This window comes from Vigna unguiculata, chromosome 5 (genome assembly GCF_004118075.2).
Source record: "Vigna unguiculata cultivar IT97K-499-35 chromosome 5, ASM411807v1, whole genome shotgun sequence".
Classification (NCBI taxonomy): domain Eukaryota; kingdom Viridiplantae; phylum Streptophyta; class Magnoliopsida; order Fabales; family Fabaceae; genus Vigna; species Vigna unguiculata.
This window is the reverse complement of record NC_040283.1, coordinates 9,206,211-9,224,457: the sequence shown is the minus strand read 5'-3', so window position 1 is coordinate 9,224,457 and position 18,247 is coordinate 9,206,211. Positions and strand designations below refer to the sequence as shown.

Genomic DNA, 18,247 nt, shown 5'->3' with positions numbered 1-18,247 from the left:
AAACTAGTGCCCACTATTGTCTAGACGAAAAGCTAGTGCTTGTAATAAAATAAAAGTATGCCTTTTGTACTAAAAGGTCATGAAGTATGCACTTTAAGATATCAAATATAACTTTATGGATAGTGACAACAATAATGTACGTGGGAATTCAGTTTAAGACTATAAGCTAGCATCATAGTTGTTCAACATTTATTAACATGATACAAAATTCTTACTACAAAGTCTCTATATAGTGAATGAGAACAGAAACATAACTTATTGAATCGCAAGGTCGGGGAAAACCATGGTATAAGTAACCCCACCAAAGCGAAAAACAAACACTGCAAGTCTTCAGGAATACTAGGATCCTATTTGGGGAAAACATACATCAAGTAACTTCCGCTCCTCCAATAAGCCAAAATCATAATCAGGATTTAAGAAACTATAATCATAACCCACTTCCAAGTCTGCAAACTGCATGTTATTCCAATGCTCTGGAAGGTAACCACCAAGTTTGTGTAGCTGTTGAGAAAGATCACACAAACATAGAGAATTTCTGCTTGTGTTGATGTTGTTCATAGCATCAATTTGGGACATGCTTTCAATTGGTCCAACAGTGCCACCACCAAACATATGAATTCCTTGCATTGAAGGATAATTGGAATCCCCAACCATGGATGCCTGAGTTTTGTAATGAATAGAATGTGCTCTCAGCTTGCATTCGAAACACTTAAGCTGAGTTCTCATCTCATCAAAATGTTCAGTTCTATAATGCTCATGTGGTGACTGATCATGACTAATCTTCAAGCTCTTGCTGTGACACAGGCCCAGGATTTCAGAAATTACTTCCTCGGTATGTTTTCTTGCTATGGATGCCTCAGTTTGGTTGTTACTAAAGTGCTCAGAATGTGGTTTTGAATTGCTATCTGGCAGCATGTTATGCATACATCCAAGGCAATGGCTGCTGCAGCTTAACTCACATGGTTTCAAAGCTTCAACTGATTCTCCTCTTGTTTCTTCACTCTTCTCCACAATGTCATGTTCAGCAGCATCAGAAGAGCTGCAGTAGTTAGCTCCTGTATTCATGGCTATGTCCAAAGGCTCATTCTGCAAGAGATTATTTCCCTCTTCACCTATGCCAGAATTTTTCAAAACCCTCTCCAATTCTCTCTCTATCCCTTCACTTTCTTCAGGTATTTCAGACTTAATATTCTTCAAAGTTATTGCCTTACATTCCTCACTTGTTTGACATTGTTCAAAGCCACTTGTCATTTCCTTCAACTCCTCTATTGAGTCATCAGCTACACAACCTCCAGAGAGAACCAGTTTCTCTTGTGTTACCTCAAAAACACCAACCTCAGAAAACCTTGGTTTCTCTTCATGAGGCTGATGAAGGTTCCTTTCTGACCCAGCTTTTTCAACATCACCGTCATTCTCTGAAGAACCACTCGGTGATTTTTTATCACATCCACTAGATGATGATGATGATGATGATGATCCATTAGAGTGTACTGGCTCCACAGAAGGGTCGGGAAAATTCAAACGCGCAGAGGAGCCATACATGGCCTTCGCAGCTTCATCATAAGCAAGAGCAGCTTCAAGTGCAGTGGAGAAAGTACCAAGCCAAAGCCTATTTGCTTTTTCACCCACAAGCTTTCCATTGATTGGTTCGCGAATCTCAGCAACCCATTTCCCCCAAATTCTTTGCCTCACACCTCTGAACTTGCAATCGGAGTTCTGAGGCCCTCCCTTACCTCTCATGCACCCTTTTCTCGACCCTTTTGCCGGAGCTTTCTGAATCACTTCCACCCCATTCTCTCTTGACCCAAGTTGTTGCTTCCTGTTATACTCTTTCCACTTTTCAAGAGTGTTCTCCACAGAATCAGTTCCACTACTGCGCCTCTTACGCGATTTCCTCTCCCTGCACCCATTCCAACCAACAAATAAAAACCTTAACTTTCCACTCAAACAACGAAATTTTTATATGGAAACATACAGCATAACAAAGCTTATGCAGTAATCACAAACTGCGTATGACATGATAGCGTATGATATGATAAATTTATTGACTTCTCTAATCATTTTCTCAGAAACTAAGCAAAACATGATTTTTTATGCACGAAATCTGATTGGGTAGCAGAAAGTAAACGAAACAGAATAAAAACCAGATAGAGTTGAGATGAATGAAGAAGTGAGGTACTGACCCAGAAACGTTAGTATTGGTCTTCATGCGCTTCTGCTATGGAAGAAGCATGTAGCAATAGGATGCAATATGGTTCCTTGTAGAAGATGGTGTTGGGATATGAAATGAAATAGCTAGTAAGAAATTGTGTTGCAGGGTTTTAGAGAGGTTTTGGATTTTCCTATGTTGCGGCTGTTTGATTTGGATGTTTGTGTGTTTTGTGAATACAAACGTCATGCTTGACTTGTTGTCTAAGAAAAAGTTGAAGAATTCAATTTACGTTTGGAAGAGCGAAACGAGGATTGGTAGGTTTAGATAGGCATGATGACGTGGCACTCTCTCACATGGTGTTCGCGAGGCTGATGAGCATCTGGGGTTCTGACACGTGGCGGAAATGGTTTCACGGTGGCAACTCCATAGAAGCTTTCTTCACTGCGAAGGGCTCTTTTTCTATTTGGTCTTACTTTCTGCAACTCTTCACTTATCTCTTTATTTTTTACGCTCATTATAATAACAAATTTTCAATTTTACGTTCTTTTATTTTATTTTTCTAAAATACATTCGTATAAATCTTGATAATGTTCTATGTTTAGCTAGTACACCCTACACTAAGTTATCGTATTATTAATAAATTTTTTTTGCTGATAGCTTTTTTGAATCATGCATTTATCCTATAATAATATAACAGAACTTTCAAATAAATTATAAATTTAGATTTGGATAAAACTTGAGCATTCAAATATTATTTTTAATAGTAAATGTCTTTTAGTTATTGAATCATGTATTTAATTCCATTCAAACATTTGTTGAATATTTAAAGATTTAAAAAAATACTTGAATAGATGACAAAAATAGAGATATATTATTGTGAATGAATATGTATAAGAGTTATTTATTATAGTATTAGTCACTAGTTAGATAATTTTTTAATGGTTAATCTCTAAGCACAAATGAATAATTTATAATAATATATGATGGATTCTCATTTATCTTTTAAATATAATTATTTTCTTCACATAAGATGAAAAATCGTTTCAATGAGTTTTATTATGCCAAACATAAAATAAATAAAGAAATCACAATATTTAAAAAATTACTTTTTAAGTTTTAAAAAATGTTAGCTACAATATTTGATAATAACCATTTTTTTTTACTCTAAACACGATAACAACACAAATACAGTTCTTTTATGGGCTAGGTGTAGATTATAATATAGGTAAGTAAGTAAAATATTAATTAGTATATAAATCAATTCACACAACCTCATGAAATATCTTTTACATATGATGTTTCCAAAATCGACTGAAGATAAGTATTGTTAAATGTGATGTACCTTACCAACAAACTAATCATTAATGTCTTGAATGAAGCTAGTTCATATTATTTCTCTATTATTTTCTTTTTCCTTTTCCTCTCACAGTTTCATGTCTATCTTGTTAACTTATATTTCTAGAATTTTAAAATATTATTAATAAGTTATCCTTATTGTAATAGAAAGAGTATAAATCTTATTATATAGTAAAAGTTATTTTGCCTTCATGTGTATCATTTTTTATAACTATTTTTATTATTAGTTTTTAATTTTCAAGGGACGAGTTCTCTTTCATGTCATTATCATATTGTCTTTATATTGAATGTGTAAAGATAAAATAATTGCAAATGGGACTGAAATCAGAGAAGAAAAGAAGAAGAAGATAAGTTCTTTGGCAAATTATAAAAAAGGAAACACATCATTTTAATTTTAACTTTAGAGCAAGAAGAGTTAAATATCCCCAAAAATAACATTGAGAAAGTAAGTATTATTGAAAATTTACTCATTGCATTAAGAAAGTAAGAAACATCGTTTGTTAAATATTTTAGAGTTGTATATGTTTTTTTTCTTTAATAGTAAAAATTAGAATTTGTTATGAATTAATGGTCGTCCATTGATTTATACAATTACTCATATGATTGATAATCATATTATTCATTACTCTTTATGATGTAATATTTTGTATTTACTATTTGATTTTATATCCTTTCTGGGTTACCATATTGTACCTATAAATAGGACTCGTCCTATCAGTAATAAGACACACATACAAACAGAAGTTGCTCCCTACTCTCTCATTCTCTATTCTTCCTCTCCTTTGTCTCTCTTATTACCTTTATTTTATAACACGTTATCAGCACGAGGGTTATCCAACTGAGCGTGAAGGCATATTTTTTTTCTCCCTAAGAACAACGCTCTATATTCCTTAACCGAGGTTCTTTCTAATCTTTTTCTCATTCACAAACTTTATCTCATTTTCTTTTTTTTTTGTGTAATGATAATTGTTTGATTTATTTTTCTCTGTCATAATATTTTTATTATGACGATGATTATTATTAATATTATTATTTTGATGATGATGATTATTATTAATATTATTATTTTATGTGTTAGTTTTAAACACGCGAAACGTTGCAAAATTTGGATTTGTGACCCTTGATATTGTAAGGAAGAATTCCTTATATTGGATTTTAAATGTTGAAATATATTTAGATGCAATGGATATTGGGATACCATTAAATAAAGAAATAAAGCAACTAATTTGCTCATAACAAAAATATTGTGAAAAGAGACTTCACAAATATTGTGAATTTATTTCATGCCTATGCATGGCTGGCTGGACAAAGCAATAAAGCTTTTGATGAAAAATCATGAGATCCGCCTAATCTGCTCCATTCCCAGAAGTGAATGGAGCAATCAATATTATGAATTGATTTCATGCCTTCTTGTGGCTGAACAAAATAATGAGCTCTTGATGAAAAATCATGAGGCCCGACCAACTGGTTCTGCTCCATTCCCAGAAGTGAATGCAGCAACATCTGATCCATATAATCATGGACGAGGTCAAGACCATAATAATAATCGTGGTCGTAATTTTGGCCGTGGTCGTAGCCATGGTCGTGGTCGTGGTCGTGCTATTAATCATGGTCGTGGACATGGTTATAAAGGAAATTTCAAAGAGAAACTTCATCAACAGAAGTGGAACAAGAATGCGAAAAAGGAAAAAGAAAGGGGTGAAAATAATGGCAAAAAGGCTAAAAATATATGTTACCGTTGTGGTAGTAAAGGTCATTGGACCCGTGCCTGTTATACACCAAAGCATCTTGTTGAACTCTACCAAGAATCACTTAAAAAGAAGAATGTAGAAACACACTTTGCTTATGAAGATGGTGATTCTGATTATGGTCATATGGATACTACTCATCTTGATATTGGTGATTTCTTTTCTAAACCCGATGGAAGCATTGATCACCTTATTGGTGATGGGAGTGTTAGAAAATAGTTTTATTTTATGATTAATTTTTAAGACAATGTTTTATATTTAATTCATGTTGCTTTTATATGTACAAGTTTTTATGTTTTTATGAATAAAATCCTCTATTTTATTTTATTTTTTTTTTCTTTCTCTCCTCTTACAAAGTAATCTCTAATATTGATATTATGTTTATATGAAGAATGAATATTGGCATTAACACCAATGATGAGGATCTGTGCCTTGCTGATAGTGCAACAACTCATACAATTCTCAAGAGTAATAAATTTTTCTCTACTTTGGTAATGCGAGAAGTCAATGTTAGTACTATTTCTGGTACTACAAATATAATTGAAGGCTCTGGAAGAGCTACAGTACTTCTGCCAAGAGGTACAAGATTGCATATTAAAAATGCATTTTATTCTCCTAAGTCCAATAGAAACTTATTAAGTTTCAAGGATATTCGTCTAAATGGATATCATATTGAGACAAATAATGAAGGAGATGTTGAATATCTTTATATCACTCAAATTGAGTCAAATAAAAAATGTGTATTGGAGAAATTATCAGCCTTCTCTTATGGCTTGTACTACACATATATTAATGCGATTGAGACGCATGTTATTGTAAGCCAGAAGCTTACAAATAAGAATGAATTTCTTGTTTGGCATGATCGGTTGGGTCATCCTGGATATATCATGATGCGAAAAATAGCTGAAAACTCATGTGGACATCCACTTAAAAGTCAAAAGCTTCTTCAGTCCAATGATTTCTCATGTACTGCATGTTCGCAGGGAAAATTGATAATAAGACCATCACCAGAAAAAATTAGAAATGAGTCAATCTCATTTTTAGAACGAATACAAGGTGATATTTGTGGTCCAATACACCCACCATGTGGATCATTTAGATATTTCATGGTATTAATTGATGCGTCCACTAGATGGTCACATATTTGTTTACTATCAACTCGAAATCAAGCATTTGCTAAGTTATTAGCACAATTGATCAAGTTAAGAGCCCACTTCCCAGATTATCCAATTAAGAAAATTCGTCTTGATAATGCTGGTGAATTTACATCTCATGCTTTTAATGAGTATTGTATGTCAATTGGAATTGAAGTTGAACATCCAGTAGCACATGTTCATACTCAAAATGGACTTGCAGAATCATTGATAAAACGTCTAAAATTGATTGCACGACCTTTACTTATGAAAGCTAATCTTCCAATGACTACTTGGGGATATGCAATTCTGCATGCTGCAGTATTGATTCGCATCAGACCAACAAGTTATCACAAATACTCTCCTTTACAGTTGGTTTTTGGTCAACAACCAAATATTTCTCATTTAAGAATTTTTGGGTGTGCTGTATATGTCCCAATTTCCCCACCAAAAAGGACTATGATGGGTCCTCAAAGACGTTTGGGAATATATGTTGGATATGATTCTCCATCGATAATAAAATATCTTGAACCATCAACAGGTGACTTATTTACAGCTCGATTTGCTGATAGTCATTTTGATGAATCAATTTTTCCAACGTTAGGGGGAGAAAGAAAGAAACTGGAAAAAGATATTGGTTGGAATGAATTATCATTATCTCATCTTGATCCTCGTACAAAAGAGTGTGAACTAGAAGTTCAACGGATAATTCATTTACAAAAATTGGCCAACCAATTACCAGATGCTTTTACTGACACAAAAAGGGTAACTAAGTCGCATATACCCGCTGCTAATACTCCAATCAGAATTGATATTCCTGTTGGACAATCTAATATAGCAAATGAATCTCAAACACGCCTAAAGCGTGGTAGGCCTTTGGGTTCCAAAGATAAAAATCCTCGTGTGAGAAAAAGGGAAAAAAGGCAAGATGGCCTAATCAAGGGGGTAAAAGTCCCAAAAGATTCTTTTGACATAATCAATGATTCGGTTCCAGAAGAACCTCAGGTACCTGAAATTGTTGAAAATGATGAGATCTCAATAAATTATGTCATGAATCATAAAATATGGAATCGAAATAAAGTCAATATTGACGAGGTTTTTGCATATAATGTAGCAAAGGATGTCATAAGTGACAATGATGATCAAGAACCAATGACAATTGAAGATTGTCGGCAAAGAAATGATTGGCCAAAATGGAAAGATGCAATCCAAGCAGAATTAGATTCGCTTGCTAAACGAAAGGTTTTTGGACCTGTAGTTCGCACACCTGAGGGTGTAAAACCTATTGGGTACAGATGGGTTTTTGTACAAAAACGAAATGAGAATGGTGAAATTGTTAGATACAAAGCACGGTTAGTTGCTCAAGGTTTTTCACAAAGACCTGGTATTGATTTTGAGGAGACATATTCTCCAGTATTGGATGCAACAACATTTAGATATTTAATTAGCCTTGTTGCACAAGAAGGTTTGAATTTGCACCTCATGGATGTTGTTACAGCCTATTTGTATGGCTCTTTGGAAAATGATATTTATATGAAACTCCCTGAAGGATTTAATGTGCCCAACAAAGCAAATTCTAAAAAGGATTATTCAATAAAATTGAATAAGTCCCTTTATGGATTGAAACAATCAGGACGTATGTGGTATAACCGTCTAAGTGAGTACTTATTAAAGGAAGGGTATAAAAATGACCCTATTTGTCCTTGTATTTATATGAAAAGATCCGAGAATGAATTTGCCATAATTGCTGTTTATGTAGATGACATAAACATAGTTGGAACTCCTAATGAGCTCACAAAGGCAATTGATTGTTTAAAGAAAGAATTTGAGATGAAGGATCTTGGAAGGACAAAGTTTTGTTTGGGATTACAAATTGAGTATTTAAACAAAGGTGTTCTTGTACATCAAGAAGCTTATATAACGAAAGTGCTTAAAAAGTTCTATATGGACAAATCACATTCACTATGCACTCCAATGGTGGTGAGGTCATTAGATGTTGATAAAGACCCTTTTAGACCTCAAGAAAAAGATGAAGAACTACTTGGTCCTGAAGTACCATATCTTAGTGCTATAGGAGCACTAATGTATCTTGCTAATTATACTCGACCCGATATAGCATTTGCTGTAAATTTGTTAGCAAGATATAGTTCTTCACCTACAAGAAGACATTAGAATGGAGTAAAACAAATACTCCGTTACCTTAAAGGCACTATGAATATGGGCTTGTTTTACCCAAATGATTCAAAATTAGATCTAATGGGTTATGCAGATGCAGGTTATTTATCAGATCCTCATAATGGTCGATCACAAACAGGATATTTGTTCACATGTGGTGGCACAGCGATTTCATGGCGATCTGTGAAACAAACAATAACAGCAACATCGTCAAATCATGCAGAAATTTTAGCATTACATGAGGCAAGTCGTGAATGCGTTTGGTTAAGGTCTATAATTCAACATGTGCGACAAACTTGTGGTTTATCCTTGGGAAAAATGAAACCAACAACGATATATGAAGACAATAGTGCATGCATTGCTCAATTGAAAGAAGGATATATTAAAGGAGACAGAACAAAACATATTCTTCCAAAATTCTTTTTCACTCATGATCTTCAAAGAAATGGTGATGTAGAGATCCAAAAGATTCGCTCATGTGAAAATCTAGCAGATTTATTTACAAAATCTTTACCAAGGAGAACTTTTGAGCAATTGGTTCATAGGATTGGACTCCGCCATCTTAATGATGTAAGTTTACATGAGGGGGAGAAATAGAAGATGCAAAGAACAATATTATATAGAATGATGTACTCTTTTTCCTTCACTAGGTTTTTATCCCAAAGGGTTTTTCCTAGTAAGGTTTTAACGAGGCACATTCTTTTATCAATGGACACCCAAGGGGGAGTGTTATGAATTAATGGTCGTCCATTGATTTATACAATTACTCATATGATTGATAATCATATTATTCATTACTCTTTATGATGTAATATTTTGTATTTACTATTTGATTTTATATCCTTTCTGGGTTACCATATTGTACCTATAAATAGTACTCGTCCTATCAGTAATAAGACACACATACAAACAGAAGTTGCTCCCTACTCTCTCATTCTCTATTCTTCCTCTCCTTTGTCTCTCTTATTACCTTTATTTTATAACAGAATTAATTTTTTTTTTTAAATTTTGGTGTAATTTAGTCCACAATTTTAAATGCGTGAATTTATTCATTTTAACCAAATTTTATTAGATTTATTTGACGTTTTAAATGTGTTTTATGGTAGCATTTAAGTTGTTTACATAGTTTGAGACATTTTCGTTTCAATGTAGCTAATAAACATGTTTAAAACATCAAATAAACTTAACAAAATTTAATTAAAATAACTAAATCTATGCTTTTTTAAAGTTAAGAGATTAAATTTGATCAAAATTTTAAAAAATGACTAATTTCAATTTTTACCGAAAATAAAATAACTAAAAATATATTTAATCTAATATTTAATCTCTATATATTCGACGTTTGTAATTATCGGCGATGTCATAACATATATGAGTAAAATTATAATTCAATATTAAAAGTAGGTAGGAAAAGTTATACATTGCCTATGCAATTGGTGTGATAAGTTAATTTATGTATGCTCCAAGAGAAAGATACATGAAAGTGGTCAACAAAATGATTGTTCAGTACTTAAAGTCAAGGAAATAGACCATCGTTTAAGAAGGAAAACACTTTGTTCCTAAAAATTATATTGATGTAGATCATGCAAGTCTTGTTATTAACATAAAATCGTACTAAGTAACCTTAAAATAAAGGTTGATATTTTTACCAAGTTGTATTGTAATAACAATTTAATCATAAGCATTGTCAATAATTCTCCAAACATATTAGAATTGAAAGACACTTCACCAAAAAAAATATCTCAAAAAAGTATTATAATCAGAAGACTTCAAATAACGAACATTTTCACTAAAGAACTTCCTCATACTATATTTTAGGATGTTATAAGTAAGTCAGAAATTGTCTATATTCGTTTATAAAGGAAAGTTTTGTAAATTGCAAAGTATTCAAACAAAAATATCATTAGTTTTTCATAACAGTTATGAGAGATTTTCCATAAAGTCATCTTAGACATCACTATAAATATTAACATTTTAATAATGTTGACATCCAAAAGCTCATCAATAATTTATGATCACATAAAAATTTATTAAAAGGAGAAGAGAAAATAAAAGAATACAAAACATGGGGAACAATCATACTTCACCTAACATAAGCAAACTATACTTATTAAAAAAATCTAAATAAATTCATGGATGTAAAAAATTAAACCACTTATATTGTTTTCTATAAATGAAAAATAAATTAGCCAATTTATCAACACAATTATTTTCTTCAAAAAAAATTTGAGAGACTTTGAACTGAATTTGCATTAAGAAATGGAAGAACTGACGTCATCCTCTAGAAGACTTCAACGAATTACTCGTTGATCCAAAAAACCATGACGACAAGAGAATAATTCCTTTCCAACCAAAGTTTCTGAAACTCCTCCTTCCAAGCATGTTCAAAGCATAAATGTCTCCCATAAATTTAGTATAAATAGAAATTTGTAAATAGGAGATATTATCTTTTGAATATTTTTGATTAATTTCAATATATTTTTATTTATTTTAAAAGCTTTGATTGTTTGTTACAATCGTGAAATATCATTTGTGTGATTGTTATTAATAAAATATACTTCTTTTTTTAATTTTCTTACATAATTCAAGTGCAATCAACCTAAAATAATAAGCTTAAATATTAATTTGGTCCTAATTTTCGTTAATTCAATCCTAATTTTTATTTGTTCAATTTGGTCTCAATTTTTCTTAATTTTGTTCAATTAAGTGTTTTTGTTAACATTGTTTAAATAATTAACGATCAATGAACAATATATGTCATGTGTCAATACATATTTTTTTTAATTTCTAATTTTTTTAATTTAAAAAAGATGCACATGTGTTAAGCCAATGTCATGTCATGTGATAGTAATAGTGTTATGTGTCAGTATCTTATATTCGATTTAGTTGCTATATTCGTTATTTTTATTCAATTCAATTTCAATTTTTTAAAAATTGATCGATTTTGTCCTTCCTAAATTGAAGTCAAAATTAATTTTTATATAAATATTATAATGATATTTTTATTAAAATTCACATTTTTATTAAATATTTTTTGTTTAGTGTTATAGTTGATTTAAAATTAGAATGAAAATTTTAAGAAAAGAGACTAAGACTATTGGTTTAAAATTTGAAGATATTAAAAATCACATAAAATTTAAAAAAATAAAAATAAAATTAAAATTTACACATTTTTCAATATTAAAAGAAATCATTATAATTATTGTATTGTGATAAAAAAGAAAAGAAAATCTAAAAAAAATTATTTTTACAAAATATATATATATATATATATATATATATATATATATATATATATTTGACAATTTTAATTTATAATAGATTAATGCAATGTTGTATAACATTTTTATCTAATCATTGATGTGATTTTTTATACTTTATGACATTTTTAATTTCTTAAAATTTTAAACTAATTGTATTAGTTTCCACTTTTAAAAATTTCATTCTAATTTCAAATCAACTCTAATCCTAAATTAGAAATATTTAATAAAAATATCAATATAACATTAATATTAATATTAATATATATATATATATATATATATATATTACTATTTATATTTATTTAAAAAGTAATAAAATTATTCCATTTATAAAAAAATTGGGATTGAATTGAAGAAAAATAATGAATACAGAACAAAATTGAATATAAAATACTGACACGTGACATTTCATTGTCATGTGACATGACCAACACATGAACAATTTTTTAAATTAAGAAAAACAAAAAAGTTTAAAAAATTAAGATGAAAAAACAAAAAACAAAAGATTACGAACGTGTGATATAAGTTATTCATCTACTATTAATGATTTAAAGGATGTTAACAAAAAATGGCTACATCATTCAAAATTGACAAAAATTTGAATTAAATTAAAAAAAATATATATAAAAATTAAATTGAAAAAACTCAATAAAAATAAAACCAAATTAGTATTTAAACTTAAATAATAAAACTTTCAAATAGCAAAAATAAAAACAATACTAAAATAATTCAACTTAAGCAATAATACATCTTATAAAACTCTAGGATTTACATAAACCCAATATATTCGTCAATTAGAATCACATGTATACAAATACAAAATTTTGTCACCAAACAACATGTAACAAGCATACTAAACGACGGACGGGATTTATCAAACTAAATACTCATTCTTAGAATCACTAATTCTTGGAAACTGAAATAATTATATTGTCGTTCCATTCACATTCCTCTTGAAGTTATATTTTTTTATACTTTGGACCACATAAATATAGAGAATACTACATAATTATCCTTTTTTCAATCATATTGTGTTTCAATTCAGTTAATGATTCCATATATCAGATTAAGTGGAGGAAGTACTATTTCAAGTTCGCAAGAACAAAGAAATTCCCACCATGAAGACACATTTTTGTCTTCGATATAAAAAGTTCAAAATAAAGAATGAAAACCTAGGATTAAATAACAATATTACAAAATTATAAAATAAAATAATATTTTATTGAATACAAATATATCTTATCCTACTTTTGTTCTAAAACAAGTTCTAAAATGAAATCTTTTATTTTAATTGATCAAATGAAATATTGGAAATTAATACGTTTCTCAGGTAATATAGGAATTTTAATCAAATATGAATATATTTGATAAACTTTTGTAACTTATCGTAGTATTATAAAATTTAAATCTTTGTTTTGGGTTATTGATAATGGAGTGGTCTCGGAGAATACTATCATTTAGCCTTTCTTTTATCAGCAAGTAATTATATAATTATAAACAAAATACATTGTGCTTCAACTCAAATTCATTATATATGGAATGGAACTCTTAAAAACATGTTATTCTCAATCTTCTACCCAAATCAAATTAAGTTGTATAAGTCTTTTTGTTTACAAAGCTCTACACCCAACTTTTTTTTTTATCAGCAAAGAATAAAATTTAATTAAGTAGAGCACTTGAGGAGTACTCTAACCCTTATACAAAAAACACAACCTGTAAGTGTTGATGCATAACTTAACAAGAAAGAACCATCAACCAAAACCTACCCAGAATAAAGAGATAGCCTTAGTATATGACCATGACACTAAGACTCTGCAGTATCTATGAAACTATTGACATTCAGCCCCCTCTATTGCAAATATAAAGTTGTTGCCTCTGTTATAACAGCAGTCACCCCTCTAGCATTATTTCTATGCAGTTCCATAGCTACATAACTTTTAAGTTATGTTTATTCCTTCTTCCCGCACATTAGGCATACATCTGTTCTGAAAAGTTTTAATCAATTTTTAATATTATAATCAAATATGATTTTATTCAGAGTAATTTTCTGGAAAATTAATTTTTAGTATATCTACAACTAGTATTTTAGCCTCATTGTACAATATCTATTTATATATTATTGAAATTATAGAAAATAAATAATTTTTTACTGTTTACTAATTATACATATTCTTTTGTTTATCATTAAAGAAAATGTGAGAGTTGTCAATGTTAAAAATAAAAATTTCTTGGAAACTGTTGAGACACAATTATTCTAATTTTTATGAATGCAACACAATTATTCTAATTTTTATTCCAATTTAAAATTATTTAACTAATTCATTATGTGTAGCAAAATTTGCGATGTAACTCACAATACATCATCAAATTGTACAAATTTTACCATATGTAGTAGAAAGTATAAAATTCTTAAATTTTTTAACTTAGGAGTATTCTAACTTGAGAAAAATATAATTATCGTGTCAATTCCATAAAAGATATAAAATTCTGAAAATTATAACTAGAGTTTAAATTAATTTAAAAAAAAATTAATTTGATAAAAACATCGTATTAGATAATAATTAATTTAACATACATAAATTATAATAGAATATTAACATTAATTTCGAGAGATTATGTGAAAATGTTTTTGTTGGTACTGCAGCTGCAGAAGGTGGAGGAAAATCTCACACTACTACAGATATATGATCAATGATCACAGTACTAGTAGATAACAGATACCTGGTGGAGGCATTGTTTTTTGTTTTGCATCAAAAACAACTTCAAAATTTCTGCATTCACATCTCACAAATAACACACAAAATAGCATGACAAACAGAATTTTGCAGGATGGTAGGCCTTCGGCACATAAAAGAAAACTACCAATTTATTTATTTTTAGAATTGATTTTAGCTTAATAAATTATGTAACGCAGAAAAAATAATTAATTGTTTTTTTATTCGATATAAATCTTTTACTCTTTAATTGATTTTAGAAACCAAACACATACAATTCTATGTTAAAAATTAATTTTATATCATTTTGACAACACCAAACATCCACAAAATACTTCCTCTTGTTTCTAATATTCCACCTCGACAACTTAGTAAGACAAGCCGGTATTTTCATAATCATGATGATAATGAAAAATTCATACAATATTTCTCATAGTATATATTATTTTTAATTAAACTAATTGTCTTATATGTCTTTTTTTCTATATGAAATTTTATCAATTCAATGTCTCTGATGAAAAAGAATTCTTATCTTCTTTCTTCTGTTTTCTATGTATCTCTATGTAGTATAACTTTTTGTGTCAATAATTGAATAGTTTCTTTAATGACAGAAGGACCATTGTCTGAGAGGCCAAGCAGAGGCAGGGAAATAGGGACACTAACAAGCCCTTATTTTATAAACAAAAATAGTTTAGTTGATTACAAAATTACTTTTGTTTTAGGAAGAAAGCAAAGAACTCTTTCATACACCTGAAGATGCAAGACGAATTTTGGAAACAAAATGAACCCATGTATTCATATCATTTGAACGTTTTATAAAAAATTAAAAATATTAAAATAATAAACAACTTTGTTACGAGTAATATAAACTAACAGGACTTATAATTTTTTTAACGGTTTCACATAATAAAAAAAAATAAACCGCTAATAATTTATTTTGTAGTGTATGACGTGTACTTCTTTTTTAAATATTATCAAAATAAACTTTGAAAGTGATTCATATAGTCTTGTAGGGACAGCAAAAATGTCCGTGTCCGCGGATATCCATGACGGATAGTTATTATCTGCGGGTAGCGGGTATTTTAATATCCATTTATAAACAGGTCGGGTACGAGTATCATACTATTCATATCGTGGGTACCTGTTACTCACAAAAAAATTAAAATTAAAATTAACAGTATATTTTATTATGTCAAATTTAATTATAATTAAAATTTAATTTAATTTATATTTTATTTTTATAATTTTATATTAAAAAATTTATAATATATATATTTTTTAAATATTTGCGGGTATCGGATATCCACGGATATCCGCGGGTTTTAAAAATATCCGCGAATATTTTTTAAGCGAATACTCAACAAGTAAACGGACGAATAGCGGACAAATATTTTTTTGGCAGGTCGGATTGCGAATAGGCACTATCCGTGTCCGACCTGACCCCTTGCCATCCCTAGTCTTGACTTGATAAAATAACATATCATAGGTTTAATATGAAGACCATAAATCAAGGGATAAATATATTTGTTTGATAATGAGATAATTATTTTAAATTTTTAAATAACATGTTAATATTACGTAGCTAGAAAATAAAGGTGCGAGATGAATTTTTTTAGAATTTGAATAGAAAAACCAACTACGTAAATAAAATTAAAGTAATAATATACAAACTATATTACTAACATGCAAAAAAATAAAAAGAATAAAAAAGATTAAAAACACAATACTGCTTAATAGAATGCCTAATCTACTAAAAAGGGAAACCAAACGTGGCTGTAATTATGAAAAAAATAAAATTAAACAATCACTCAAAACCTCAATAAGAGGAGTTTCATTGCAACGGAGTTGATCCATTAGGTTCGCGAGGAAGCAGCAACGGAAACCAAGCTTTCAACGTGATCAAAAGGATAAATCCAACTTAAGGTGTCAATCATCTTTTTGGAAGTCACTGTCTTATCTATCAAATTATAAATTAGTATTTTCACACGACCTTGAAATGAAGTTTGAATGATCACGATGTCACGATCATTCTCGATCATGCACAGAGGTATCAAATTGTTATCATCAGACCAAAAGTGTTGATTTTGTATTAAAATCCTCTGTAGGTAATAATGGTAACGGGAATTCGTAGGTAATCGTATGGTATGATGAACTCCAAGATCTTGAAGAGATGTGTTCAACAATAGAGTCCAAGATCTTTGATTCCCAAACTCCTTCATCTGCCATATGCTTAGATATTCTGTCGTGCGGTTACGAAGAAAAAGACTTAAACAACCACCCAAAATTCCAATAAATGGAGCATCATTGCAATGGAGTTGACCACAAGGAAAGCAGAAATCTCCTATGAACACCCCATCAAGTTCGTGAGGAAGCGACATCTTTGTGTAGGTCTCAGTCTCAAGATCAAGTGAAGCGATCACCACTTCATCAAATGAAATATCAAGGTCATCATAGTTATAATAATTATAATTTGGCATCCCTAACCAGTTAAGAGTGTTGTTAAGGTATATTCCTTCACCCTCCACTGTAGTAGGATTAGCAGGAAAATTTTGAATGTCTCTCCAACCACTCCCTTCATTCAGGCTGCAAACTATGGATCTAAAAGGATGACCATATTCGAAATTCATATGCCTAACTATTTCTACCACTTTGTATGTATGCCTTGAATCATCATAGCCAAACCCTAACATAACAACTATTTCTTCCTTAGCAAGTTTTAAGGAAGAATGAGAACATGTTAATAGCTTTTTTGTGGCGGGGTTCAGTAAGTGAAACATGCTTGGTCCCTTTCTGTTCTTCCATATAGCCAAACAGACCAAACCATTACATGAACCAATAACCTGATACTTGTTCCTCTCAAGGTTAGATCCATGGGTAATATCATCGGCATAAAAAGGTGTTGAATCTTCAAGCAAAGAATGGATAGGTGAGGGAATGATAAAGCAGGGAATTTTACGTTCATTTAGGTATCTTGACAAGAATTTGGTGTTTTTGCGTGAGTTTTGAAAATGCATTGTCACGAAATGTGGATCCAAGATCAGAGATTGAAAATACTTGCTCACACACATGAATCGCATAAGAGATTTCACAGGAAGCTTTGACAAGATTTCCCGGAACATATCTTCACAAAATACATCTTCACTCAACATCTCCCCTTTACGGATTTTTTTAACCTGGTAGTAGAAAATACTATCATAACATCTCACATAATTTATAAAATAGAAATCTTTTAGCAAATTTTACATCTTTGTTTCAGTTATCAAAATATGAATGGTTGGAAAAAATTAAGTATATCTACAACTATCTTAGTCTCATTCCTTTGAAAATTTATATTTATTTTCTCTAATCAAAATTAAAATTTTAATAAACAAATATGTTTGAAGAATTATCACTATACTAGAAACCTTGATAGACATAGAAGGAATATTTTGGCCTAAATGTAATGTATTTCATGTTATCAAAATTAAAATATGGATAATCTGATTAAGGAACTCTTCTATGAACTAACTTTTCTTCACAAAATCAATCTAATCTAATTCATAATGCTTCTTACCCTTCAAACAACAATCATATATTTCTAATCACATATATCAAATAATTTAAAAAAAAATAAAAATAAAAGGTATATAAAGTATATTCTAGCCTTTTACTTCTTAGTTTGGATTTTAATGTATAATTAGAACGTTTTTAGCCAAAATAAGAAAAA

The 18,247-nt window shown here is 29.9% G+C and overlaps 2 protein-coding genes across 2 annotated transcripts; both read right to left on the bottom strand.

The window, feature by feature from the left end:
• Positions 1–152: 152 nt before the first annotated feature.
• Positions 153–2,375, bottom strand: LOC114183882. The gene is made up of 2 exons (XM_028071048.1): positions 2,184–2,375; positions 153–1,900 (listed from the first exon to the last, which is right to left on the bottom strand). Exons 1-2 carry the CDS (start codon positions 2,207–2,209, stop codon positions 340–342), a joined length of 1,587 nt encoding a protein of 528 aa, XP_027926849.1. The 5' UTR covers positions 2,210–2,375; the 3' UTR covers positions 153–339.
• A 14,019-nt stretch (positions 2,376–16,394) lies between these two features.
• Positions 16,395–17,690, bottom strand: LOC114184326 (F-box/kelch-repeat protein At3g23880-like). The gene has a single exon (XM_028071636.1). The coding sequence runs from the start codon at positions 17,688–17,690 to the stop codon at positions 16,395–16,397; it is 1,296 nt and encodes a 431-aa protein (XP_027927437.1).
• Between the last annotated feature and the right edge of the window lie 557 nt (positions 17,691–18,247).

Bases quoted from the DNA above. Each gene is read 5' to 3' on its own strand.
- LOC114183882 (XM_028071048.1), bottom strand. From the start codon at position 2,209: ATGAAGACCAATACTAACGTTTCTGG. The intron at 1,901-2,183 runs GTCAGTACCTCA...GAATGGGTGCAG, and splicing joins ACCAATACTAACGTTTCTGG to GGAGAGGAAATCGCGTAAGA.
- LOC114184326 (XM_028071636.1), bottom strand. From the start codon at position 17,690: ATGTTGAGTGAAGATGTATTTTGTGAAGATATGTTCCGGGAAATCTTG.